Consider the following 27589-nt stretch of genomic DNA (forward strand, 5'->3'; position numbering starts at 1 on the left):
GAGAGGCCTGCTAAAAGCCAACCTGACCAATCTTATATAGGATGTTCTGCTTCTCCCTCCCCTTCAGCAAGCCAATCTTTCTGCCTCCAAAGCAAACACCTATGTTTTAAAGCCCAGTCTTCCTTCCAAGGAGTGGCTAATGGTTTTGAACGGCCAGCCTTCTGGTTAGCAGTCAAACGCCTTAGGCACTACACCATCAGAGCTCCTTTTTAAAGTCTACCGCTTCCTAAATCTGGTCTATGGAAAAAGGAACAACTATTGATACAGGGTGCAATGTTTGCACCTGAATTTCAAATGCTATAAAATTGAAATTAAAATCTCTCAATATACACACCATACTGTAGGATTCCATTTATACAAAGAATATAAAAAATAGACAAACGGAAACTACAATGTATAGAGAGCTATGGTCAGGGTTGTAAAACTATTAAGAACAGGTTGTTTTTACCATAAAAATCTGGTTCGTGCTTATCTTTTGCAGGAGGAAAGAGCTGTACTTGGGAGAAGCATAAAGGGACAACCTGTGATGTTTCCTGTATTCTTTTTACTACTAGGGGGTGGTTACACAGATATCTACTTCAATGAGTTACATACATTCTGTTTTGTTTTACAACATATAGAATTATTTCCTTAGAATAAATTCTCCAAAATAGTAGCATTGAATGGGTATAGACATTTCTAAGAATCCTGACTCTGCCAATTATTTTTCTAAAGCTGTACCATTAAGGTTTGAAAGTATTATCTATTTTACCTCCCCTTTCCAGCATTAAGGAGCTCTGATGATGTGGTGGTTGAGGCATTTGGCTGCTAACCAAAAGGTGGGTGGTTCAAACTCACTAGCCACACCATGGAAGAAAGATGAGGCAGTCTGCTTCCGTAAAGATTTACAGCCTTGGAAACCCACTGGGGGTTGCTATAAGTCACAATCGACTTGATGGCAGTGGGTTTTTTTGGTATATTTCACAATATGAGAGGTTTATTTAAAAAAAGAAAAAATCTGTGCTTCAGAAGTAAGACTCTTCTAAAGAATGACACAGGAGTCCCTGGGCCACACAAATGGTTAAACGTTCAACTACTAGCCAGAGGGTTGGCAGTTCAAATCCACCCAGAGGTGTCTCAGAAGGCAGGCCCAGGGATCTGCTTCCCAAAGGTCCCAGCCTTGAAAATCCTATGGAGCGATTCTTCTATGCACACATGGGATCACCAAGAGTCAGAATCAACTTGACAGCAACTAACAGAAACAACAAAGCATGACATGGATGGCAATTTCAAGATGGCATCTCATTTCCAGCAGTGACTACAATCACAATCTGGGCTATGAACTGAGGGCACTCTGAATACTGATTAAACAAATGAAAGTCTAAAGAGCACTCCTCACCCCCACGGTACATTTTCATTCACATAGGGATTAAAACCTCATCTCTGACACTGGAGTCAACCAATCTCACTTTTTTTAAAACCTTTGGTACATAAAAAGGTTTAAGAGAGATTTGTAGCTTGCAAGTTTTAATTGGTAGGGATTTTGTGAGGCATAAAAATAGCCATTTTATTCTCAACTCAAATCATCTTATTTCAAACCATTCTTAACTTTCAGGCTGATAAATTAAACAGAACTGTTGGTATAATTAACAAGGTTTATCCCCCAGGCTAAACTCTGCTATAATATAGTACACTTTGGCTATAAAAATCAAACGGTATGTTTTCATAAAGGAAAATGGAATTTTCAGCTTACATCAAAATGACACTTATTGAAAACCTGTAAAATGCCATTTATTATGGCGCTAGGATTTTTACATACTACAGATTTCAATGACTCACAATGATCCTGCAAAGCAAATACTATCACATTTTACTGTCAAGGGACTGGTCACCAGGATAGTAGCACAGCTTATGAATGGGAAAGCTAAGATTTGAACACTAATCTCTTCTTGGTAGGCTATGCTAGCTGTATAATTATAAATTCCAACTAATGAAGAGTCCTGTCGGAGTGAGAAGTACTGATAATCACCAACAGTGGATGGAAGAGGCCCATAGGCTGAACTCTAGAGGTCAGGGTTCTAAATGCACACTGGAAAGCTGTTTGCAGTAAAGGAGCTGTCTCTTAAAATTCAATCAATATAAAAATCCATTATAAGGGTCTAGAAAAATGCAAGTACAATTAAACAAAATGAAAACAGTGCGGAGGGATTTAAAATAAATACCAAAATATAAAAATGATCAAAATATCTGTGGTGTACAGTAATTGTTCCCTAAAGAAAAAGAATTATTACACAGAAAAGATACGCTCTCCCACCAAACTTAAGAGTAAAAAAAAAATAAACTGAACAAAGTAACAAACAATCCCAAAACATTCAGTGCAAAGGTACTGCTTTTGGAGCTTCCAAGGACCCTGTTCTGCCTCTCACTCCAAACAAAGGTTCTCTTCCCGCCAAAAGGGATGTCACGCCACATGTTTATTAGAAGAGAGTACAGCATCATGAGCATGAGCAGGGGGCGGCTTGGAGACAAGAGTGCAGCAGCGCCTTCTTACAGAGCAGAGTGCTGAGAGGCAGAGAAGCACAGAGGCTGCTACAAGGGCACTCATTTCCACCACAAAGGCCAGGACTTGGCAGAAAAGGCCCTGAAGCTAGAAATACACAGGCCAGCACTGACTAGATCAAGAGGGACCAGAGCAGCAAAAATCCACACCCAAGCACCAGACACAACACCCTTAGCCACTAGTAGCAAAGGAGCACCATCAGAGGAAGAACTGTAAACCCATAACATCCTTTGTCAGCATTTATGCACATACAATCTTCATTAAATAGTCTAGTTATACATGGAATCTGCACTGGGTAAACCCCAGGTACCTATGAGGAGTCCTGATTCTGACACCTAGAGGCATAAACCACCCTACTCCTCCCTACCCCTTCTTGCAGAATTCTGTTTGGGATATTTCTTGTCTTTGATAGGCCAACATCTAGAACCCATCAGAGAAGAGAAAAAAACAAAGGGTACAAAGAAAGCAAATCACATCAGTAAAAGACAGCATTAGTAACAGCAAAAACTGAAAACTACTAAGGGAAGGAAAATGAGGACTGACACCAAGGGCTACTACATGCTGACACATCACAACCTGCCTTTTTCTTTGCTTCTACTGGACTAATGGCAACTTTTCAATGTGTCTCCTAACAGCCCTGCTCCTACGACCCAGATGCCCCAAAGCAATACTGCAAGGGCATCACCTGAGAACAGTAAAGGCAGAATGCACAGCACAGACGAGTTCTCCACTGGCAGCACCATTCCTCTTTACTCCAAAGCCAACTGGCTAACTACGAGTTTAGGTCTATTGAGTAAAAAACAGGCAAGAACCTAGTTGAGCACAAGGGAACTTGTGTGCAGGGAGAGGGGGCCAGTGGTAAAAACATGGGTGAAGGAAGTAGAAGCTCTGATTCTAGTTTGTGCTTGGGTACTTATAACATGCATGTCACCACCATGCACAGTTCTCTTGAGATTTTGGTTGTTCTCTTAATTTTTCATGATTTGCCTTAGGTTCCTCTCAAATACCCAACTCACAACTGCACAGTTATTTGAAGAAGCAAACAAGAAAAGTACACAGAAGCACCTTGAGAACATAAACCTCTACAGACATAGATGGCATGTCTACCTATGTAACAATAATTTTCATGGAAAAAAGTAAAAAGTCTAGTACTGTCAACTATTCAGCAGAAAGAAAGTAGTGAGAAGAATCCTGACAGGAAGGGGAAATGATCTCAAACATTACAACTTTTGAGGACTAGTGTGAACCTCAAGGGCAGTAACAGCATATAAAGTAACCCTACTCCTGATTTATCCATTAAGACCTCAACTCATATTCCAGGATAGCTACAGCTCAATCCTTGTCAAAAGGCTCCTTACCACTTGCTGTGCAATGTTGACATTGGACTGTCCAAAGGTTTTTGGCAGGAGTTGTTTTCCAAGTGTATTTACTGTAGAAGGATGAACAGCTACTAACGATACCACACCTACAACATAAAGAAAGAAGAGAGGTCATTAAGCAACATATTTTTCTTTTCTAAATTCAGTCTAATAGTGATGACTTCAGGAAGATGACACTTCTGATTAAAAATTCTTATTTTCCCCACTTCTAGCAGGTCTGTAGGTCAAGGGCAAATACCTCTATTGGGCTTAATTCTCAATTTTAAAAGGAGAGTGTTCAGTGTGGACAGGATTATGAATGTGATGAGATAATACTACTAAGATTTTGTTACAAGGCAAAAGAAAAATTGCAGATGTAATTAAAGTCCCTAACCAGCTGACTCTGAGTTAATCAAAAGGAGATTATTTTGGGTGGGACTGACTTAATCAAATGAGCCCTTAAAACAGATAAGAAACAGCACCAGCTACATTCCTGTTGGCTTGAAAAGTACACTGCCATGTTGTGTATAGAAAGAATATTCTCCATGTTGTGGACAGGGCCATATGACAACTACCTGAGGGCAGTCTCTAGGATATGAATGTGACTACTAGCTAATAGCCAGCAAGAAAATAGGAACCTCTGGGGATTATAACCAACCTCACAGAACAATCTGCATATGAATTAAACAGGAATCTTAATTTGCTGTGCGAACTTTCACCTAACATACAATAAAATATTTTAAAAAAAAAGATCTGTAAGCAAAAATAAATTGTATTTCTATATCCTAGGATCACAGAGCTATAAGAAGTAATTTTTAAAAAGATTCCATTTAGGAAGAACAATATGGAAAAAAACTCAAAATCATTAAAAAAATAAATAAATAAAAATAAAAAAGGACCAGGTTTCCTGGTCTGAGAGAGCCTGGTGGAACCCCTGAGACTATGGCCCCTAGCTGCCCTTCAGGTCTAGGATTGAACCCACTTCTGTGGCTTCCAGCCAAACAAAAGACAGGTAAATGAGCTCAACATTTACATTAGGTAGATACACTCCCTGGAGAGGAGTGTATCTGCCTGGTTCTGGTTCTGAGCCATCCTCACAATCAATGCTACATCAATCATAGGAGAATAGAAGGGCTGTGTATGCACAGGGAGACAGCTTAGGGGGTGGGGAGGCAGAAGTGCATGGGAGGGAAGGACTAGGAGAAGTGGCTATGGGGAGGAGGTGGGAGGAGAGCTGTTGCATTGTGAGAGATTGCAGTTATTGTCATGAGACAGTGTATGGGAACTGCTGTATGGAAGATTAATGTGCTCTGTAAACTTTCACCCAGATCACAATAAAATTAAAAAAAAAAAAAAAAAGGATTCCATTCACAATAGCAACCAAAATAAGGGAGGATAGGAAGTTGACTATATCCCTTTCCCAGTGCCCTGGTTTCTCCAATTTGTGAAATGGAGAGTGGGGCTTTGAACCTGGGAGTTCATCAAGATAGGAAGCATGGAAGAGTAGAGGGAACAGCTATGCAGAATCACCCATGGGCACACAAACACCCACATTCTGCTACCCTGTGAGGTTGGCAGATAATACAGCCCATGAAATCTGAGCTGCTGAAAAGAAACTAAAACCAGCTGCTGCTGAACTATTCATACTCATGGAGACCCCATGTGTCAGAGCAGAACTTGTTTTCAATGGCTAATTTTTCAGAAGTAGGTCACCAGGTCTTTTTTCCAAGGAGCGTCTGGGTACATACGAACCTTCAACCTTTTCCATTAGCAGCCAAGCACATGAACTGTTTGTTCCTCCCAGAGACTATATATACATATAGTAGAGTATCATTCAGCCATAAAGAGAAATGAAGTCCTGACACAAGCTAGAACATGGATGAACCTCAAAAACATCATGCATGCTCTATGGATGACTGCCAGAATGAGTCCGAATGCTTCCTACAAGCGAGGATAGTGAGACTTCATTTCACATACTTTAGACAGGTTCTCAGGAGAGACCAGTCCACAGAGAAGGATATCATGCTTGGTAAAGTGGCGGATCGGTGAAATAGAGGGAGATCCTCAATGAGGTGGATGGACACAGTGGCTGCATCAATGGGTTCAGATGTAACAATGATTGTGAGGATGACTCAGGACCAGGCAGTGTTTTGTTCTCTGTAAGTCAGAACTGACTCAAAGGCACCTAAGAACAACATATGAGATCAAATTTAAAACAGCAACTTGAAAGATTAGATAGGAAACTTAGGGGTCAGAGAGTTTATGTTAATGGGAGGGGAACAACTCTGAAAAGGAGGATGAGAGTGGTTGCGTAACTCTAAAAATGTAATCAGTGTCACTGAACTATATATTTAGAAATTGTTAAACTGGGATATGTTGTGCTATGTATGTTCTCAACAACACAAAATAAAATTATTTAAAAAAGAAACACCATGCTGAGTAAAATAAGTCAGTCAAAAAAGGACAAATATTGTATAATCTCACTTACATCAATTATCTAGAACAGGCAAATGCATAGAAATTAAAGTTTATTAGTGGTTACGAGGGACTAGGGAGGGACAGGAATTGTGTTGCTATTGTTAGGTGTCATTAAGTCCGCTCTAACTTATAGCAACAACACAACAAAACACTGCCCTGTCCTGTGCCATCCTTGCTATACTTGAGCCCATCGTTGTAGCCACGTGTCATCATGTTAATCCATCTTGTTGAGGGCCTTTCCCTTTTTCGATGACCCTCTACTTTACCAAGCATGACATCCTCCTCCAGGGACTGGTTCCTTGTAACAACAAGGCCAAAGTAAATGAGACCAAGTCTGGCCATTCTCGCTTCTAAGGAGCATTCTGGCAGCACTTCTTCCAGGACACATTTGTTCGTTCTTCGGGCAGTCAATAGTATTTTCAGTATTCTTCACCAACACCACAATTGAAAGACATCAACTCTTCTTTGGTCTTCCTTACTCATTGTCCAGTTTTCACATGCATATGAGAAGACTGAAAATGTCATGGCTTGGGTTAGGGGCACCACGGTATTCAAACTGACATCTTTGCTCTTTTTGCAGCCAACTTGCCCAGTGCAAGATGTCTGATTTCTTGACTGCTGCTTCCATGGTTGCTGACTGTGGATCCAAGTGAAAATGAAATCTCTGACAACTTCCATCTTTTCTCCGTTTATCATGATGTTGCTTATTGGTCCAGTTCTGAGGATTTTTGTTGTCTTTATGTTGAGGTGTAATCTACACTAAAGACTATAGTCTTTCATCTTCATCAGTAAGTGCTTCAAGCCCCCTTCACCTTCAGCAAACCAAGTTGTGTCATCTATGTACCGCTGGTTGTTAATGAGTCTTCCTCCAATCCTGATGTCATGTTCTTCTTCATACACTCTACCTTCTCAGATTTATTTGCTCAGCATACAGGCTAAATAAATATGGTGAAAGGATACAACCTCGACACACCACGAAGTACTCCCTTGTTCTGTTCAAGTGACAGCCTCTTGGTCAATGACAGGATCCTCACGAGCACAATTAAATGTTATGGAATTCCCATTCTTCATAGTGTTATCCATAATTTGTTATTATCCACACAGTTAAATGCCTTTGTATAGTCAATAAAACATCTTGCTTTCAGCCAAGATCCCTCTGACATCAGCAATGATATCCCTCATTCCACGTCTTCTTCCAAATAAAGCTTGAATTTCCACAAGTTCCCTGTCAATATTTGCTGCAACAATTTTTAAATTATCTTTAGCAGAATTTTACTTGCATGTAATAATGATACTGCTTGATAATTTCCACATTCTCTTGGATCACCCTTCTTTGGAATGGGCACAAATATTTCTTCCAGTTAGTTGGCCAGGTAGCTGTCTTCCAAATTTCTTGTCATACATGAATAAGCACCTCTAGCACTGTACCCGTTTGTTGAAACATCTCAATGAGTATTCCATCAATTCCTGAAGCCCTGTTTTTTGACAATTCCTTCAATGAAGCCTGGACTTTTTCCTTTGTTACCATTGGTTCTTCATCATATTCTACCTCCTGAAATAGCTGAACATTGACCAATTCTTTTTGTTACCATGATTCTGTGTATTCTTTCCATCTTCTTTTGATGCTTCCTGCATTGTTCAATATTTTGTCCATAGAATCTTTCGATATTACAATTTCAAGCTTGAATTTTTTTTCTCAGTTCAGCTTGAAAAATCTGGTGTGCTCTTCCCTTTTGGTTTTCTAACTCCAGGTCTTTGCATATTTCATTGTAATACTTCACTTTGTCTTCTTGAGTCATTGCAAAAATGGCAAGGAGGCCACATGTTCTGATCTCCTCTAATCCCACGAGAGGAAGACAGGATTACCAGCAGTAACCCAAGGCCTAATCCTGCCAGGACAGACATGCTGCCTCCCTCCAGCCCTTTCTCTCATCCCTAGCCCCTGGGCCTAGGTCAAAGAGTACCAAACTCAGCCTGTTTCTTCTTTGCTGCACTTCCCCCATTTCCACTCAGGTGGATCCAGGTAGTCACGAGCAAGTAACATACAAGTCTACTACTCACTGGCTTCCTTTAACTTTCAGTCCTGGAAGGGGTTTCTCTCATGGACCATGACTCTCCTGCCTTGATGGACCCAAAGCCTATCTGCTTGCTCGAAATGCAAAAAGCCAAACAGTCATTTTTTTTTTTTTTCCTTTTCCAGTCCTTATTCAAATGCAAATCTTCTGTTCCCTCAGTAGTACTGGGTGGGGCTCAGGTTTTCTACCTAAGGTCCTAGTACTCTCTACACACAGGGCTTAAAACAAAAGCCTGTGTTTCTGCTGGGCAAATTCTATTTCCCCTTTTAACTTATCCAATCAAGTATTGGCTGAAGGCGGACTTACACACTCTGTTACCCACACCCCATAATCATTTCTAATGTACAAGCAGGTAAGAGAACATTCAATAGCCATAGTACATTCAGATAAACACATAATCCAAAACACATAATCCTTTTAAAGACATTCCAGGTTCATCTCTTCACCTTGATTACCCTCCCATTCTATGCATATGGCCTTGGGCCTTTGGCTGGGTGTAACCCAAAGCCCTAGCCTCTGGATCAATTATCTCTCTTAATAATAATAACCATCTAAGAATCCAAAGTTTCACTTCCAAGGCCCCTTCCTTCTTTCTTTTACAAAGTCTGGTGCTTCTATGAGTCTGGAGCCACTGCAACGAATCCCACCACTTTTCACACTAACTGCAAAAAACGGCAAGGAGGCCACATGTTCTGACCTCCTAGAACCCCAGAAGAGGAAGGCAGAATCACCATCAATAGCACAAGGCCTATTCCTGCCAGGTCAGACATGCTGCCTCCCTCCAGCCCTTTCTCCAACTGTTCCTCCCAAAGCACCACCACCTCTCTCCTGGGTTCAATAATTCGCTGCAGTGGCCACACAGAGCTCACAGATTATGGGGTTTATTAGGGAAGCACCACAGGCTACAATTCTAGTTCAGGAAAAACGCTCAGTCTCTCTCCCAGCCCACCATCCAGCCAAGAGTCTCTCACAGTCTCTTTCCCAGCAGTGCTGGTCCCTCAGTGTCTCACTCAGTAATGCGTGTCTCAGGAGCCTGTGTCTCTTTCAGCAGCACGTCTTCCTCAACCAGCAGTTAGAGAGAGTTCTGCCTCTAGGAGGCCTCCTTTTGAGCCCGGCAGGGTGGTCAAACTAGCCAAGCATAGAATCAGAACGCTAAGCACCTGAGAGAGAGTGGGCACCTCCCAGAACATTGTTTTGTGCCACTCCCAACAGAAATACTCCAGGTAGACAACTTCAGCAATCAGGAGCTCCTCAGTTGCTCATAGAAAATCCCACCTTGGAGTTTACAAAGACTTATGGGTAGAAAAGCCACACTAAGTAATTTACTACACCACAGTCATCCTTTGACATCTTATGTTCAGCTCTCGTATTTCAACATTTCTTCCATTCATTTTAGCTAGTATTTGTTCAAGAGCAAGTTTCAGAGTCTCTTTTACATCCATTTTGGTCTTCTTTTCCTGTCTTTTTAATGACTTTTTGCTTTCTTCATGGATGATGTTCTTGATGTCATCCAACAGCCAACCTGGTCTTCTGTCACTGGTGTTCAATGCATCAAATCTATTCTTCACATGGTCTCTAGTTTCAGGTGGGATACAATTAAGGTTGTATTTTGCTCTCATAGACTTGTTTTAATTTTCTTCAACTTCAACCTGAACTTGCAGATGAGCAACTGATGGTTGGTTCCACAGTCAATTCTTGGATTTGTTTTGATTAATGGTATTAAGCTTCTCCATCACCTCTTTCCACAGATATAGTGGATCTGATTCCTGTGTATTCCATCTGGCAAGGTCCATGTGTATAGCAACCATTTATGTTATTGAAGAAAGGTATTTGCAATGAATAAATTGTTGGTCTTGCAAAATTCTATTATGCAATCTCCAGCATCATTTCTATCACCAAGGCCGTATTTTCCAATTAGGATTCTTCTTGGTGTCAACTTTCGCATTCCTATCACCAATAATAATCAATACATCTTGGTTGCATGTTTGGTCAATTTCAGACTGCAGAAGTTGGTAAATCTTTACTTTTTAAATCTTTGGCTTTAGTGATTGGTGTGTAAATCTGAATAATAGTAGTATTAATTGGTTTTCTTTGTAGGCAGATGAATATTAGCCTATTACTGACAGCACTGTTCTTCAGGATAGATCTTTAAATGTTCTTTTTTCAAAAGAGGGGAATAGGAGAGAGCTATTGCTTAAGGTACTGAGCTTCTATGTTGTTGTTGTTGTTGTTATCTACCGTCGAGTCGGACCTGACTCATAGTGACCCCTCCTTGGGCTTCTGAGGCAGTATCACTACGGAAGTAGACTGCCCCAATAGTGGTGATAGCTGCATAGCATGATGAATGTAATTAATGTCACAGAATAGTACATCTAAAGATGTTTAAATTTTTTGTCATATATATTTTACCACACTATGGGTCAAATCGACTTGAAGGCAGTGAGGTTTTTTTTTTTTTTAAGTAAAATTTTTTTAATGTCAGGAAAAAAAAAAAGAAAATGAAGACTAGTCTTAAAACCAAAAGAAGATAAATTGTGCCAACCACCACTAAGTTTAGAAGAGGACCCCAGAGCCTCAGATGAGATCAAAACCTTAACTAACACTATGATTTCTGCCTGGGAGACAAAGTACCCAACTAAGCCATGCCCAGACTCCTGACTCATAGAACTACAAGATAAATGGGTGCTGTTTTAAGCTACAAAAAGAAAAAAAAGGGGGGGGGGAGTTAATACACCTGCTCTTTGACTCATTTGTTCTTTCCTGAATGTTATTTTACTTTCTGTTCACCTTCAAACCCAGAGTTAGCTCTGCTTATCTCTCAAGTGCTCCTGGGTAGGCCATTTAATTTCTCTGAGCCCCTTTAAGGCAGTCTATTCATCTATTAAAATGTGTTGGTTGGACTAAGTAATCAGGAACCAATGGCTTTTAAAAGTCTATGCTTCCATAACAATCATAGAATAAAATCTTAAAATAAGAACAAACAATTTTTACCCCAACATCTCTCTATACAGTTGCAAAACTAGTTCAGAAATCTGTGAATGCTCTCAGGTGAAGCAGGCCATTACAAAACTAGGAAAGGAAAAACTGCATCTACATAAATGGTTCATTAAGAACATCCATTTTAATTTCTCACCATCACCTTGTCTTTTCCATGAATGCAAAATGGGCATATCCCATGAATACCTAATCTTTTTTCAGGCCATCATTCTTGATGATGTACAGTGTGACAGCTATTTATTAAGTCACAGAACTGTCTTTTTCTAGAACAGAACTGTCTTTATCTAGAGTGATGGTACTAAGTTTCCAGGCATCTTATCCTAACTTTTCTGAATATATTTCAGCACAAAAGGAGATGCCATTCCTGCATGAAGATGACATCCTTGCCACCAAATCAAAGCCACTGCTACTTCTAAATCTCTACTCTCCAGCCCTCTTTCTCATCATGCCTCTAAGACCCTCTCCTTTCTCTAACAAAGCCTTGTTATGTGGCATCGAGTTGATTCTGACTCATAGCTACCCTATGAAAGAGTAGTATTAGGGTTCCCTAGATTGTAATCTTTATGGGAGCTTGATCTCCAGGTCTTTTTGTCCAATGGTGGGGTCTGAACCTCCAACCTTTCAGTAAGCAGCTGAATGCTTACCCATTGCACTAGGACTAACAAAGGCTAGCCTTTTATAAGTATTGCCAACCAGTGTGTGATAACTAGCCAGCGACAAAGCATCAGGTAACTCCCCAGGCTTCTGTTCGTATCGGTTGGTTTTTGTTTTGTTCTGTTTTGTTTCAGTGGAAGAGAAAGGAGGGGTCCTCACACAAAAATGAAAACCAGGATCGAGTTTTTCCCTTTGTTTCCAGGTTCAGCATCATTCCAAATGCCCTGGGTAATCAAATGATAACCTCTGACTAATCAGTAAGGCTTTCAAATATAAAACCTTCCATTTGGATGGGTCTAAAGTTTCATTTTTTAACCCTTTACAATCCATGTATTTTACAGAAGCAATAGACTTCGTTATCCATTTTAAAAATGGGTGATGTTGTTACATAACAATATTGAACAATTTATCTTCATAATCTAATGTGACCAAAACAGATAATTATGAAATTAATTAAATTAAGGAAGATACTAATTCCTCAATCCAAACAGCTAAATACTAATACTTTTGCAAACCAACACCAAAAAATTAAATTATTTTCTGTAACCAAAATAAGTTTATCTGTCAAAAGAAAAATAAAAAAGGTTATGTGCTTGGGGTTTTCTTCTCTGCCAAAAACTGAGATTCGTTTCCTAAGAAAAGCAAATATTTACTGTTTAGTTGTTTTAAGTATGTGGAAGGCATTTTAAAAAAAAATAAACTTCTAGTTGCAGTGAAAAATTTTTCAATAAATGGTTAGGCAATTAAACATATTGCCCCATCAGATTTGCTCAGAGATGAGTATAGTTAAGTTTCCAGGAATACTGAATTGATTCACAAAAAAGAAAAACAATGTTTCATTTTATCGATGTGCAAATGATTCTTTAATTTTCAAACAATGTCTAAAGAAAGGAAATAGACCTTATATGAATTAAGAAGCTTAGAGTCATCACAGTCAACATTTTCTGATGGCAGTCCAGACCGTTATCAATCCTGAACGTTGTATTTCAAACTTAACTTTTATAAATCAAACACATGGAAATCAACATATTTATCAATAGAAATAAAGTCATCATCTGCAGGTCCATCCACAAAAACCTATTCAATACACAATACAAGACAAATATCACCCCAGAACCACAGGTAAGTGTTCTTCTATAAAACAATGTATTCAGAGACCCACTTTTGATTCCAATTTTCTGTCCCAGTGGTGGGAATAAGGCTGAGGGGTGAATGTGCAGAGCTGTGAAACAGAAGTGCATGTCATGGCTGAGACATCCAGGGAGGGGCTGAGGGGCCAGGCTCCCGGGAGTCACTGTGTACCCCTGATCACAGCCCCTTTCCTTCCATCTGCTCTGCCCAGAAATCAGCCAGCTGGCCTGTCTACCACCATCTGTTGTTTCAACCAGGGTCTCGCTCCCTTCTGGTCAATGGGGGCCTTTCACTGCCCCTGATGCCAACATAATAAACTCCTTGGGTATATTTCTAAGGGTTCTTCCACCTAGGAAAGATAGGGAAACAAGCAGAGTGTGAAAAGGTTCCCTTCCTGTACTTTGGGGAGAATGAACACACCTATACAGATGTTCCAGGCTTCCCAAAGCTTTCCCACCTGTCCCCAAGGTCCCCATGTAGAGCCCTAGCCCCACATCAGCCAGGAGGCAAGGGGGGTTTCTAAGCCACTAAGTGACAGGCTGTGTGCTGACCTCTTGGAATAAAGCAACAAGCAGCCCTTCAGGCCTAAACAGTAAATAACCTGAAGGGCCTCTGAGAACTGCATGGCAAAAATCAATGGAGCCCTTCAAGTCTCCACTGCACTACATACGGATCCATGTCCCAGCCTCATGAAGTTGCAATAAGATGGTGTGAAAGGCATCAGCATGAGGATGTCAAGATAAAGCCATATGTGAACGAACGAAAAAGGAAAAATCCAAAATGAAAAGGCACACTGTGTCTCCGAGGTCCACACTTTGCAGTGGCTGTTCCAGAGTGGCCTTCACTGATAAGGGGAGTGGTCAGAATGACTGCCCCCGCTAACAGGCACAGTCACTCCTTTCTTTTCTTTCAAGCATACTCAGTCCACTGGAACTACCCCAGTATCTTGGACCCAGAAGATGAAGAAACAGGAACCAGGAAATAAGGGCTGTGAAGGTACTGGAATCCCTGAAGCATTCTAGATTACTCTCTGGTAGCATACTGTCTATTCTGGTTACCTAGTGCCACTTTGACAAGAATATATCACAAATGGGACGGCCTTAACAAGCAGGAGTTTCTTCTTACAATTTGGAGGCTTTAAGTCTGAGTTCAAAGTGCCAGGATTTAGGGGCTGGGTGAAAGCCCCTCAATCTTAGGCTTCAGCTCTGCCTCCTGCTCCCAGCCCACTGGAGCTAGAGGCTTTTCTTCACTCGGGCAGCAACTACCTGCTGAGGCTGAAAAACCCAAGGCTGACATGTAAAAAGGCAGTCCCGATGTTACCAAACCACATGGCAGGCCATTAATTCAAGTCCACTGTAAGTCGCAAGGTTGGCAGAGCATGGCAGGCTACTAAACAACGACACGGCTACACGTAGGGTCCAAGCGTGCCATTAGCTGGAGACCATTCCCAAAGCTGCTGCTTATATACAGGAAGCACACAACATCCCAAAGGCAGCTATTCAACCACCTGTGGTAGACCTCACCATGGAGTTGACTGCCAGTCTCATCATGGGGAATAACTACCACCAGCTGCCCAGCCACTCAACCAGGCCCATCCAAGTTGACATACAAACATAACCACCACACTGCCCAAGGCATTTGACTGCTAACCAGAAGGCTGGAGGTTCAAGCCCAGCAGCCACTCCTCAGAAGGACGGTTGGGCAATCTACTTCTGTAGTGATACCGCCTCAGAAACCCAAGAAGGGGCCACTATGAGTTAGGTCCAACTTGACGGCACATAACAACAACAGGACTGGGTCTTCTTTTATTCTGTGAGAAATATTTTAGAGACTTTCAAATACAAAGAATTATAGTACAAACAACCTTATCCCAGTATACCCAGAATTAACTTATGTTTGGATTAAGTTTCTTAAAGAAAAAACAGCCATAAGCAGTAGAGATAAAATTGTTGTTGTTGTTGTTGTTATGTGCCTTCGAGTCAGCCCTGACTCATAGCGACCCCTCCTTGGGTTTCCGAGGCAGTATCACTACGGAAGTAGGATTGCCCAACCTTCCTTCCGAGGAGTGGCTGATGGGTTTGAACCGCCAGCCCTCTGGTGAGCAGTCAAGTGCCTTAGCCACTATACACTCCCCAATATGCTCGGCCCTAGCTCCATCCCCTTGGCCCTACTTGGCCTGTGCCTGCAACTATCATGGGTTTGATGTAATGCTCAGTCCATTTTACATGCATACATGTCCCTGCATGTATATGAATCTATGAACAATGTAAGTATTGTTTTTATGTGCCTAAAATTCAGAAATAGTATATATCGTAGACACACAGCAGCCTTGTTTACATTGTTTCTGAGATTTGTTCATAAAGAGAGCCAGGTGATTTCCTTTAATTATATGTATGTATATATGTACATATGTATGTGAGTGTGTGTATTTTTTCCATTATAAGGCACTGATTATATAAATATGAAAATGCACAATGAATGGCCTTGACCATAGCTCCTGATGCACATGTATGAATTTCTCTAGGCTATATACTGCTAAGAACCACCACTGGACCACAGGTGAACTTTTCATAATATTTGCTATTGCCAAAGTGCCCTCCAAAGTAGTTGTTTCAACCACCACCTCAACCAGCAATATGAATGCTCTGAATGCTCTCCCTTCCCCCTTTGTTCTTGCCAACTGTTGACCTAGTAAGACTTGTCACTTTCTGTCAATATCAAGGATGAAAATGGTACTTCATTTTTCATTTAATCTGGCAATATAAATTAGAATGATTAACATCTTATGCTGAAAAAATTGCTATAATCTTTTTATGAGGAGGAGCACGGAATTAACATGTCAGTTACAAAATGGATTAAATTATGCTATGATTTGGAAAGTCTACTCAATAGAAATAATGTTTCAACTGCAAAATGCATCACAAAGACATTTTTTAAAGAACTACATGAAAAATACTTTCAAATATAGTAAACCTGTGAAAGTTGGAACCTGTGTAAGGTGGAAATTGGTCAGCTAAGAAAAATTCAAGTATTTTCCACTAAAATGAGTGAAAGAAGAGTGGAAAGACTGTACCCGGTCAGAGGCAGAAAACTTGGGAAACCTGGAAAAACGAGACAGTCTCATTGACTTCTGACTTTCACAGGTTTCACTGTATAATTTGTTATGAAATGGGGAATTCCTTTCTTGGCATGAAAATGAGTTAAAAAATATAAATACATACAGTTTGAACTGTTACAACTCATTAACCAAAAATTCTAAAAAATTTTTATAATTATTAATCATATGCCATTAATACCTATTAAAAAAAAAAAACTCACTGCCATCGAGTCGATTCCAACTCATAGCAAGCCCCTTTGGGTTTCCAAGGCAGTAAATCTTTAAGGAAGTAGATTGCCCAGTCTTCCTTCCATGGAGTGGCTGGCAGATTTGAACTTCCAACCTTCTGGTTAGCAGTCAAATGGCTTAGGCACTATACTACCAGAGCTCCTTAATAACAACTACAGGCTTCAAGATTTTTTTAATTATGAAAGCATAAGGCCTAGTGTTGTCCTGAAAATAATTCTAACCAAACGTTTTTCAATTTTCAAACCCTAATGAAGACCGGGCAATCTACTTCCATAGAGATACTGCCTCAGAAACCCAAGGAGGGGTTGCTATGAGTCAGAATTAACTTGATGGCAGTTGAGTTTGGTTTTTAGAGTTTAATGGTTTAAGAGTTACTTTGCCCACCATGCTAGAAATATTTTGTTTTCTAATACACCCAAAACAATCAGTGAAACGTAGCCACTTTTTTATTCTTGTGTCTTAAATGTAAGTGAAAATATCCATGATGAGTCCTACACCAAAAGTTATGGTTCTGCAGCAGCAAAGACCCATAATCAATACTAATAGGTCTTAATACAGCTAAAATATCACTTTGTCTCAATAAACAAGGCTTATTTCTTAAGCACTAAAGAGGAATGTCCTCTTAAACTATCAAAGTTAAAACACCCTATTCTCTGTACACTCCTGGACACCATACCAAATTCAAGGGAGCTTTCACAGACTCCATTAATGAACCAAGGCAAAATAACTTTAGAATCAAGTCCATAAAAACTGAGAAATGTGTTTTGTAGGTAATTCATACCTAAAGTTTAAGTTGAGGAGTATCTCAACACAAGAGTTGCCTCTAATAATATCAAGGATTCATTAACTGCACCTTCATTTGTCATAAACTACATATCCATCCACTTGCCAGGATGCAGATTCTCCTTAAGCAATGAACTGCGAAGTCTCAATTGCGGGAAGGCCACTGTAATTGCGCCACCTACTGGTATCACATATTCCTGAAAAAGTATGCCCAAACTTTGATACTCTACATGTTGTTGTTGTTGTTGTTATATGCCATCGAGTCGGCCCTGACTCATAGCGACCCCTCCTTGGGTTTCCGAGGCAGTATCACTACAGAAGTAGGATTGCCCAACCTTTCTTCCGAGGAGTGGCTGGTGGGTTTGAACCGCCAGCCTTCTGGTTAGCAGTCAAGTGCCTTAGCCACTATGCTACCAGATACACTCATTTAAATTCAAAGTGGGTTCTAGGTCACTGTTCCCACATAATTTCTTCCAAGTAAACTATGCAAAGTTGTGCAAACCTATTCTTTAGTTGTTCTGACCAACGTTTAACTGGAGAAAAGCCATATTCTCATTCCTAAAAACAAAGCTTACAAATGCAGAGGAAATGTTCACTAGGGTGCTTTAAAATGTTCTTTGAGTCAAAAGGTCTCTGGGGAGCAAAAATAGTTTGCAATCAATTACTAACCTATTGGTTGGCAGTTTAAACCCATTCAGGGGCACCACAGAAGAAAGGCCTGATAATCAGCTTCCATAAAGATTACAGCCAAGAAAACCCTACAGAGCAGTTCTATTCTGTAACACATGGGGTTAAATAAAGGTACAAAGTCAGAATCAACGCTATGGCAATGGGTTGGTGTTTTGGTTTTAAGTTTTTAAAAAAAGTGGGGGAGAGGGGCCAGGAATAGAGAAAAATTTGATGAATTCTGCTGAAGAGTTTCCTAGGTTAGCCATTTGAAGGGGTTAAGCAATGATTAAAAAAGTCCTCGTGGCAAAACGGTTGCGTGGTTGACTGCTAATCAAAAAACTGGTGGTCTGAACACACCCAGCGGCTCTGTGGGAGAAAAGACCTGGCAATCTGTTGCCATGAAGATTACAGCCTAGACAATCATCTGGGGCAGTTCTACTTTGTCCCATGGGGTCACTATGAGTCAAAAGTCAACTCAAAGGCATGCAACAACAACCCCCAATGATCATGCCCTTCTTCCTCAAACAGGACTCTCGTCATTCTGTTACTGGAAAGACCTGTCTGAATTCATGCCTACTTGTGTTTATGAGTATGTATGCATTTGGAAGGGGATGCAGTTCATAAAGAACAGTTACATGTTTGAAGAATTACATAAACCAAAAAAAGCAAACTCACTGCCATTGAGTCGGCCTTGACTCATAGCAACCCCTCCTTGGATTTCCGAGGCAGTATCACTACAGAAGTAGATGGCCCAACCTTCCTTCCAAGGAGTGGCTGCTGGGCTTGAACTGCCAGCCTTCTGGTTAGCAGTCAAGTGCCTTAGACACTATGCCACCAGAGCTCCTGAGGATTTACATAAGCAGCACTAAATTTTAAACTATCAATTAATTTCATCTCTCCTCCCTTGGAATTCTTTTTTATAGCTGAAAGGCACAATACTGAAGCAGAATAAAAACCAAGACATATCACAAAAGGACACTCTTTTATCAACAGATGGGTTAAAACAATAATGCATAGAGAAAAAGGAACCAATCAAAAATACTTGGTAGATAACTATACGTGGGGTAAGAAAAACTAGTTGCTGTGGAGTCAACTCTGACTCATGGAGACCCCATGTATCAAAGTAGAGCTGTGCTCCATGAAGATTTCAGTGGCTGAGTTTTTGGAATTAGACTGCCAGGCTTTTCTTCCAAGGCACCTCTGGGTGGATTCAAACCTTCAATCTTTCAGTGAGTAGCCAAGTGTGTTAACCTTTTGCACTACCCAAATCAAACCAAACCAAACCCACTGCCACGAGTCAATTCCAACTTATACTGACCCCCCAACTGGGTTTCTGAGGTGGTAAATCTTTACAGAAGTAGACTGCCCCATCTTCTTTCTGAGGAGCGGCTTGTTGGTTTGAACTGCCAACCTTCAGGTTAGCAGTCAATGCCTTAGGCACTGTGCCAAGAGTATTCCACTAAAATAAGCAAAGTGTGACCCAGGGTCCTGTGCTCTAGGAGCTTCAAAATAAATGTATTTTCATGAAAGGACTATGTGAACTAAACAGTATGTGGTTTAGGTTCTGTGGTAGTTAAGATTTTATGTCAACTTGGCTGGGCCTGGTTTTGTGGAGCTGGGCAGCTGGTTCGTTATTCCCCACAATGAGACTAGCAACCAAAGCCATGGTAGAATCTGCCACAAGCAGAAGAGTAGCTACTTTAGGATGTGGTGTGCTTCCAGTATATAAGAAGAAATTTTGGGAATGGTCTGCTTTTTGGCACGCTTTGACCCTGCATGTAGCCAAGTCTTCATTCAGCAATCTGCCAAGACTGCCTGCTGGCCTTGGGACCATTTCTGGACTTGAACTAGTGGCCCTGCCATGTTGTTTGGTAATCTTGGGACTGTGCCATTTTACTTGTCGACCTGGAGCTTGTTAGCCTCAGCAGCCAGCAACTGCCTGAGTGAAGCAATGCCTCCAGCTCCACTGGGCCCATAGCAAGAAGCAGAGCTGAAGCCCAATGTCGATGGTTCTCTCCCAGCCCCCAGAGCTAGCACTTTGAATTCAGACTTCTAGCCTTCTAAACTATAAGAGAATAAACTTCTCTTTGTTAAAGCCACCCATTTGTGGTTATTTTCCTGTTAGCGCAGCACTAGAGAACCAAAACAGGTGCCTTGTATCTTTTCAGTAAAAACACAGAATTTATATTAATTACTAATCAATCAAGAGATATCAGAGCCCTACAGATAAAAAGAAGTCAAATAACAAAAGGTTAACCTCATGCAACCAATGAAAATTATGACATGAATGGCCCTAACTATTGAGAAAAGTAAAGTTACAAAACAGTATGCACAGAAGAAATGGACAGATTTCTAGAAACATGCCACTTACCTAAACTAACACAGACTGAGATGGAAAAATTGAACAGATCCATAACAAAAGAAGAAATTAAACAGATCATCAAAAAATTACCAACAAAAAAAAAGTCCTGGCCCAGAGGTTTCACCGGAGAATTCTACCAAATGTTCAGAGAAGAACTGACACCAATCCTACTCGATCTACTCCAAAACACAGTAAAGGATGGAATCCTCCCAAATTCATTTTATGAAGCAAGCATAACTTTGATACCAAAACCAGGTGAAGGCATCACTCAAAAGGAAAACAACAGACTAACATCCCTCATGAATATAGATGCAAACATCTTCAACAAAATCCTAGCCAATAGACTCCAACAACTTATCAAAGAAATAATTCATTATGACCAAGTGGGGTACATATCAGGTATGCCAGGATGGTTTCACATTAGGAAAACAATCAATACCATCCACCACATAAATAAAACAAAGGAAAAGAACCACCTGATCATATCAATCAATGCAGAAAAAGCATTTGATAAAATCTAACACCCATTCCTGATCAAAACTCTCAGCAAAATAGGAAAAGAAGGGACATTCCTCAACATAATAAAGGGCACATATGCAAAACCAACAGCCAACGTTATTCTCAACAGAGAGAGACTGAAACCATTCACAGTGCAAATAGGACCCAGACAAGGATGCCCTTGATCACCACTTCCATTCAACACTCTATTAGAAATCCTAGCCAGGGCAGTAAGGCAAGAAAGGGAAATCAAAGAAGGAGGAATCGCTCTAAGTAGGGCCCAACTCAACGGCAAACAACAGCAGCAGCATGGTGGCAGGTTACAAGATCAACATCCAAAAATGGGCTGGGTTCCTCTACACCAGCAAAGAGATTGCTGCAAAAGAAATAAGGAAACCAATACCATTTACAATACCTATAAAAAGTAAAATACTTGGAAATAAATCTTATCAGGGACACAAAAGACCTATACAAAGAAAAGTACAAAAGACTACTTCAAGAAACCATAAGAGATCTATGTAAATGGAAGAACATACCATGCTCATGGATAGGAAGAGTGAACATTGTAAAAGTGTCAATTCTACCCAAAACAATCTATACATTCAATGCAATCCCAATCCAGATCCCATCAACATTCTTTAAGAATATGGAAAAACCAATTACAAACTTTATATGGAAAGGAAAGAGACCTCTGATAAGCAAAGCATTACTGAAGAACAACCACAAAGTAAGAGGTCTCACACTCCTAGATCTTAAAACCTACTATACAGCCACAGTAGTCAAAACTGCCTGGTATTGGTACAATGACAGGCATGTAGACCAACGGAATAGAATTGAGACCCAGAAATAGATCCATCAACTTATGGTCAGCTGATCTTTGGCAAAAGGCCAAAATCCATTAAGTGGGGAAGAGATTGTCTGTTTAACAAACAGTGCTGGCAATACTGGATATCCATTTGCAGAAAAATGAAACAGGATTTGTACCTCACACCATACACCAGAACAAACTCCAGATGGATTAAAGATTTAAATGTGAAACTTAAAACTATAAAGTTCCTCAGGGAAAAAACTAGGGGCAAATTTAGGTGCCCTAAAATATGGCACAAATAGATTATCAAGCATAACCCAAAATATACAAAGAGCAGAAGAGAAACTAGATGAATGGGACTTTCTAAAAAACAAATTTTTGTGTGCTTCCAAAGACTTCTCCAAAAGAGTCAAAAGAAAACCTACAGATTGGGAAAAAATACTCAGCAATGATATATCTGACAAGAATTTATAGAAAACTCCAACACCTCAACAAAAAGACAAATAATCTAATTAAAAAAATGGGCAGAAGACATGAATAGACACTTCACCAAAGACCATATTCAGGTGGCCAACAAACACTAGAAGAAATGCTCACAATCATTAACCAGTAGAGAGATGCAAATCAAAACAACGAGATACCATCTTGCCCCAGCACTAGGAGCAGAGTTCAACAAGACAGAAAATAACAAATGCTGGCAAGCATGTGGAGAGATTGGGACTCTTTGTACACTGCTGGTGGACAGCATACAATTGAGGTATAGCAAATGATATAACCACTGTAGAAAGCAGTATGGTGATTTCTTAAAAAGTTGGAATTAGAAATACCATTTGACCCAGCCATTCCATTACTAAGTATATATCCTAAAGAAGTGAGAGCCAGGCCAAGAACAGATATATGTACATCCATGTTCATCACAGCACTATTTACAATAGCCAAAAGATGGAAACAACCTAGGCACCTCAACTATGGCACATACACACAATGGAATGCTATGCTACCCTAAAGGTAACGTAGAATCTGCAAAACACTGTGTAACGTGGATAAACTTGGAGGACATTATGCTGAGTGAAATGTAATTCAATCACAGAACGACAAATATTGTATTAGTCCATTATTGTAAAAAGTCAAGGAAAGGTTTATATATGGAAGGAAATTTTCTTTGTTGGGGAGGGGAAGGGAGGGGAGGAAACACTGTTAGATAGGTAGAGACAAGTATTGATTGGGGTGAAAAAAGGGCAATGTGAGTGATCAATATGGTGGCATTGAGGAATAGGAAGACAGAGAGAGGTGCATGGGAGGTACAGACAACAAAGATGAACCATTTTGCACACATAGTACTACGTTGTCAGGGAAGGCAAACATTTATATATGGGTGGATAGATGGGTGGACAGGCTGAACTATTAGGTTTGTCTAGGCAGGGGGAAGTGTGCCCATGACCATGTATAGGGCTGACAGATAATGTTTCTACAAATGTATTTGTATGTTCTGTAAGAATTCCCAGGCATCAGAAGAGCTGACAAAGGACAAGGTTGTAGTCACTACCCAGAGGGAGCGAGTAGTTAAACCTGCGCACTTGGGACCATAGTCCCAGGGGACATCAAGCTTAATTGGCATAACATACTACACAAAAACATTGTTCCAAATCCTACTTTGGTGAGTAGCGACTGAGATCTTAAAACCTTGCAAGCAGCCTTCTAGATGCAACGATGGGTCTCTCCTCGTCCAGAGCAAAGATGAAGAAAACCAAAGACACATGGAAACAATTAGTCCAAGGGACTGATACACCATGCAATCCTCAGACTATAAGACTATGAGACCAGAAGAACTAGATGGTGCCCAGCTACCAATGTCAACTACTTGGAGGGGGATCTATGTAGGAGACAGATCCTGGATAGAGTAGGAGAACAATGTGGAACATAACCTCAAATCATTAAAAAAAAAAAAAAGTGGGGGGTGGGGGAGACCAGGTTTGCTGGTCTGATAGAATCTAATGGAACCACTGAGACTATGGCCCCCAGCTGCCTTTCAGGTCTGGAACTGAACCCACTCCTGTCCCAGCCAAACAAAAGACAGATATATGAGCTGAACATTTACATTAGGTAGATACATGTCTTGGAGAGAACAATCATGGGAGAATAGAAGGGCTGCGTATGCACATGCAGACAGCTCGGGGCAGGAGTGCATGGAGGGAAGGACACAGGAAAGAGGTAACTATGGGGAGGAAGAGGGAGAGGAGCTGTTGCATTGTGGGAAATTGCAGTCAATATCATGAGACCAAGTCTATGTGAACTGCTGTACGAAAAGTGAATTTGCTCTGTAAACTTTCACCCAAATCACACACACACAAAGTACGTACAGAATATCTCCTGTCCTCAAAGCATTATATATACACAAACTCAACAACTCAATTCATTGTCATCGAGTCAGAGCCAAGTCATAGCAACCCCTCTTTGGGTTTCCGAGGCGGTATCTCTACAGAAGTAGATTGCCCAATCTTCCTTCCTAGGAGTGGCTGGTGGGTTTGAATCACCAGCCTTCTGGTTAGCAGTCAAATCCCTTAGGCACTATACCACCAGAGCTCCCATTAGAAAGAAGAAAATTCACTAATCAATTATCAATAAGCCTCTACTTTAATAAACTGGATTTATCCAAAGAGCAAATTAATAAAAATAAGAGTGCAAGTCAATGAAATAGAGAAGAGAAAAATCAATGAAACCAAAAGGAGATACTCTGAGAAATAAACCCATAAAACTGATAAACCTTTAACCGGATAGATCAAGAAAACAAGCCAGAAAACCACAAATGACAACTATCATGAATGAAAGACAGGACACCGTTGAATGAAGTTCAATCTGTACCTCACACCATATTGAAAATTAACTTAAAATGGAGCTGAGACCTAAATGTAAGTGATAAAAGTAAAAAATTTTAAAGGAAGTATAAGGTTAAATCGTTATCCCTTGAATTTGGCAACAGATACAACACCAAAAGCATAAGCAACAAAATATTACAAAAACAGTAAGAGTATCTGTAGCAAAACCCAATAAAGAAGAAACATCTTCAAATAGGTTTATGAAAAATTCCAGAGCTAATACAGTCAATGGTGAAAAGTTGAAAGCTTTCCTTCCTAAAATCAGAACAAAACAACGACACCTCCTTTCACCACTGCTCAACATTGTACTAAAAGATGCTGCTAGAGCAATTAAACAAACAAACAAAAAATATATAAAAGGCCTCCAAATTGGGAAGGAAAAAGTAAAAGTATATTCACAGATGACATATTCCAAACCAAACCAAATCCATCGCCTTCTAGTCAATGCTGACTCCTAGCAAGCCAACAGGTCAGAGCAGAACTGCCTCATGGGGTTTCCAAGGCTTTAAATCTTTACAGAAGTAGACTGCCACATCTTTCACCCATAGAGAACCTGGTAGATTCAAATCATTGACCTGTTGGTTACCAGCTGCATGCTTAGCCACTGCACTGCCAGAGCTCAATTCTATCCACCAAAACCAAAAATAACCAAACTCACTATCGTGAAGTCGGATCCAACTCATAGTGACCCCTCGTTGGGTTTCCGAGGCAGTATCACTATGGAAGTAGATTGCCCAACCTTCCTTCTGAGGAGTGGGTGGTGGGTTTGAACCACCAGCCTTCTCGTTAGCAGTCACATGCCTTAAGGCACTACACCACCAGAGCTCCCAATTCTATTCACATATGACATGTTATATATATTTAATTCTGAAGAATACACACACAAAAAAGTATTATTGTTGTCCGATCTACAGGTGGATAGGCTGAACAATTAGGGATGTCTATGCAGGGGGGAATGTGCCCATGACCATGTACAGGGTTGGTGGACAATATTTCTACAAGTGTATTTGTATGTTCTGTAAGAATTCTCAGGTATACAGTAGAGCTGACAAAGGACAAGGTTGTAGTCACTTCTTGGCCACAACCAGCTACCCAGAAGGAGCAAGTAGTTGGACCTGTGCACTTGGGACCATAGTCCCAGGGGACATCAAACTAACTGGCGTAACATACTGCACAAAAGCATTGTTCCATATCCTATTTGGCAAGTAGTGAGTGGGATCTTAAAAGTTTGCAAGTAGCCATCTAGATGCAATGATGGGTTGGTCTTTCCTCGTCCAGAGCAGAGAAGAATGAAGAAAACCAAAGATGCATGGAAACAAGGGACTGGTACACCATGTGATCCTCAGACTATCAGACTATAAGACCAGAAAAACTAGATGGTGCCCAGCTACCACTGTTAACTATTTGGAGGGGGATCCTGGCTAGAGTGGGAGAACAATGTGGAACATAACTCAAAATCATCAAAAAAAAAAAAAAGGGGGGGAGACCAGGTTTGCTGGTCTGATAGAACCTAATGGAACCACAGAGACTATGGCCCCTAGCTGCCCTTCACATCTGGAATTGAACCCACTCCTGTTCCAGCCAAACAAAAGACAGGCATATGAGCTGAACATTTACATTAGGTAGATACACTCCTTGAAGAGATCAATCATGGGAGAACAGAAGGGCTGTGCATGCACAAGGAGGCAGCTTGGGGGGCAGGAGTGTATGGGAGGGAGGGATACAAGGAAGTGGTGGTTATGGGGAGGAAGTGGGAGGAGAGCTGTTACATTGTGGGAGATTACAGTCAACGTCATGAGACAAAGTGTATGTGAACTGCTGTATGGAAGATGCATTTGCTCTGTAAACTTTCACGCAAATCCCAATAAAAGTTTTGAAGAAAAAACACTATTGTTGTTGGTAGGTGCTATCAAGACAGCTCCAAGTCATAGTGACCCTACATACAACTGAACAAAACACTGCCCAGTCGTGTGCCACCCTCACAATCCTTGCTATATGTGAGCCCATCATTGCAGCCCCTATGTCAATCCATCTCATTGAGGGTCTTCCCATTTTTCACTGACCCTCCACTTTACCAAGCATGACATCCTTCTCCACGGAATGTTCCCTTCTGACAACATGACCAAAGTAGGTTAGACAAAGTCTGGCCATTTTTTCCTTCCAAGGAGGCAGTCCACAGTATTATCAGTATTCTTTGCCAACACAATTCAAAGGCATCAACTCTTCCTCAGTCTTCCTTACTCATTGTCCAGCTTTCACAATATATGTGAGATGATTTAAAATATCACGGCTTGGGTCAGGCACACCTTAGTCTTCAAAGTGACATCTTTGCTTCTTAACAATTTAAAGAGATCTTCTACAGCTGCTCTGCCCAGTGCAATACGATGTCTGATTTCTTGACTGTTGCTTCCATGGTTGTTGGCTATGGATCCAAGTAAAATGAAATCCCTAACAACTTCAATCTTTTCTTCATTTATCATCTTTCTTATTGGTCCATTTGTGAGGATTTTCATTTTCTTTATGTTGAGGTGTTAAGAGTTAAACAAATTCATCAAAGTTACAGAATACAAGATCAACACTCAAAATTCAGTTTAGTTGTATACACCAGCAACAAACAAACCAAAAAGGAAATTAAACAATTACACTGGCTATGGCATCTAAAAGGATAAAATACATAGGAACAAAGTTCACTAAGGAGGTGTAAAACTTGCACACTGCAAACTATAAAACATTGCTGAAAGAAATCAAAGAAGATCTAAATAAACGAAAAGACATACCATGTTCATGAATTGAAGATTTAATATTACCAAAATGGCAATACTACCCAAATAATCTACAGATTCAATGGAACCACTATTAAAATTCCAATAGCTGTTTCTGCAAAACTTGAAAAAGCCAATCTTAAAATTTATAGAAAATTGCGGAGGCGGGGCAAGATGGCGGACTAGGCAGAAGGATTGCACAGACCCTCTTCAACAAAGAAAAGGGAAACCAATTAACACAGATACAGAAGAT

General features: G+C 40.5%; 1 protein-coding gene across 1 annotated transcript in view; it reads right to left on the reverse strand.

Annotated features, from left to right (window-relative positions):
* Window positions 1-27589, reverse strand: part of TFDP1 (transcription factor Dp-1) — a 156636-nt gene that overhangs the window by 23860 nt on the left and 105187 nt on the right. Inside the window, exon 4 of the mRNA XM_007942405.1 lies at window positions 3898-4004. Coding sequence (XP_007940596.1) covers window positions 3898-4004 — 107 coding nt within the window. The remainder of the gene's footprint in view (window positions 1-3897; window positions 4005-27589) is intronic.

Source organism: Orycteropus afer, unplaced genomic scaffold (assembly GCF_000298275.1).
Source record: "Orycteropus afer afer isolate SDZICR_OR568_19922 unplaced genomic scaffold, OryAfe1.0 scaffold00089, whole genome shotgun sequence".
In the NCBI taxonomy this organism is placed as follows: Eukaryota; Metazoa; Chordata; class Mammalia; order Tubulidentata; family Orycteropodidae; genus Orycteropus; species Orycteropus afer.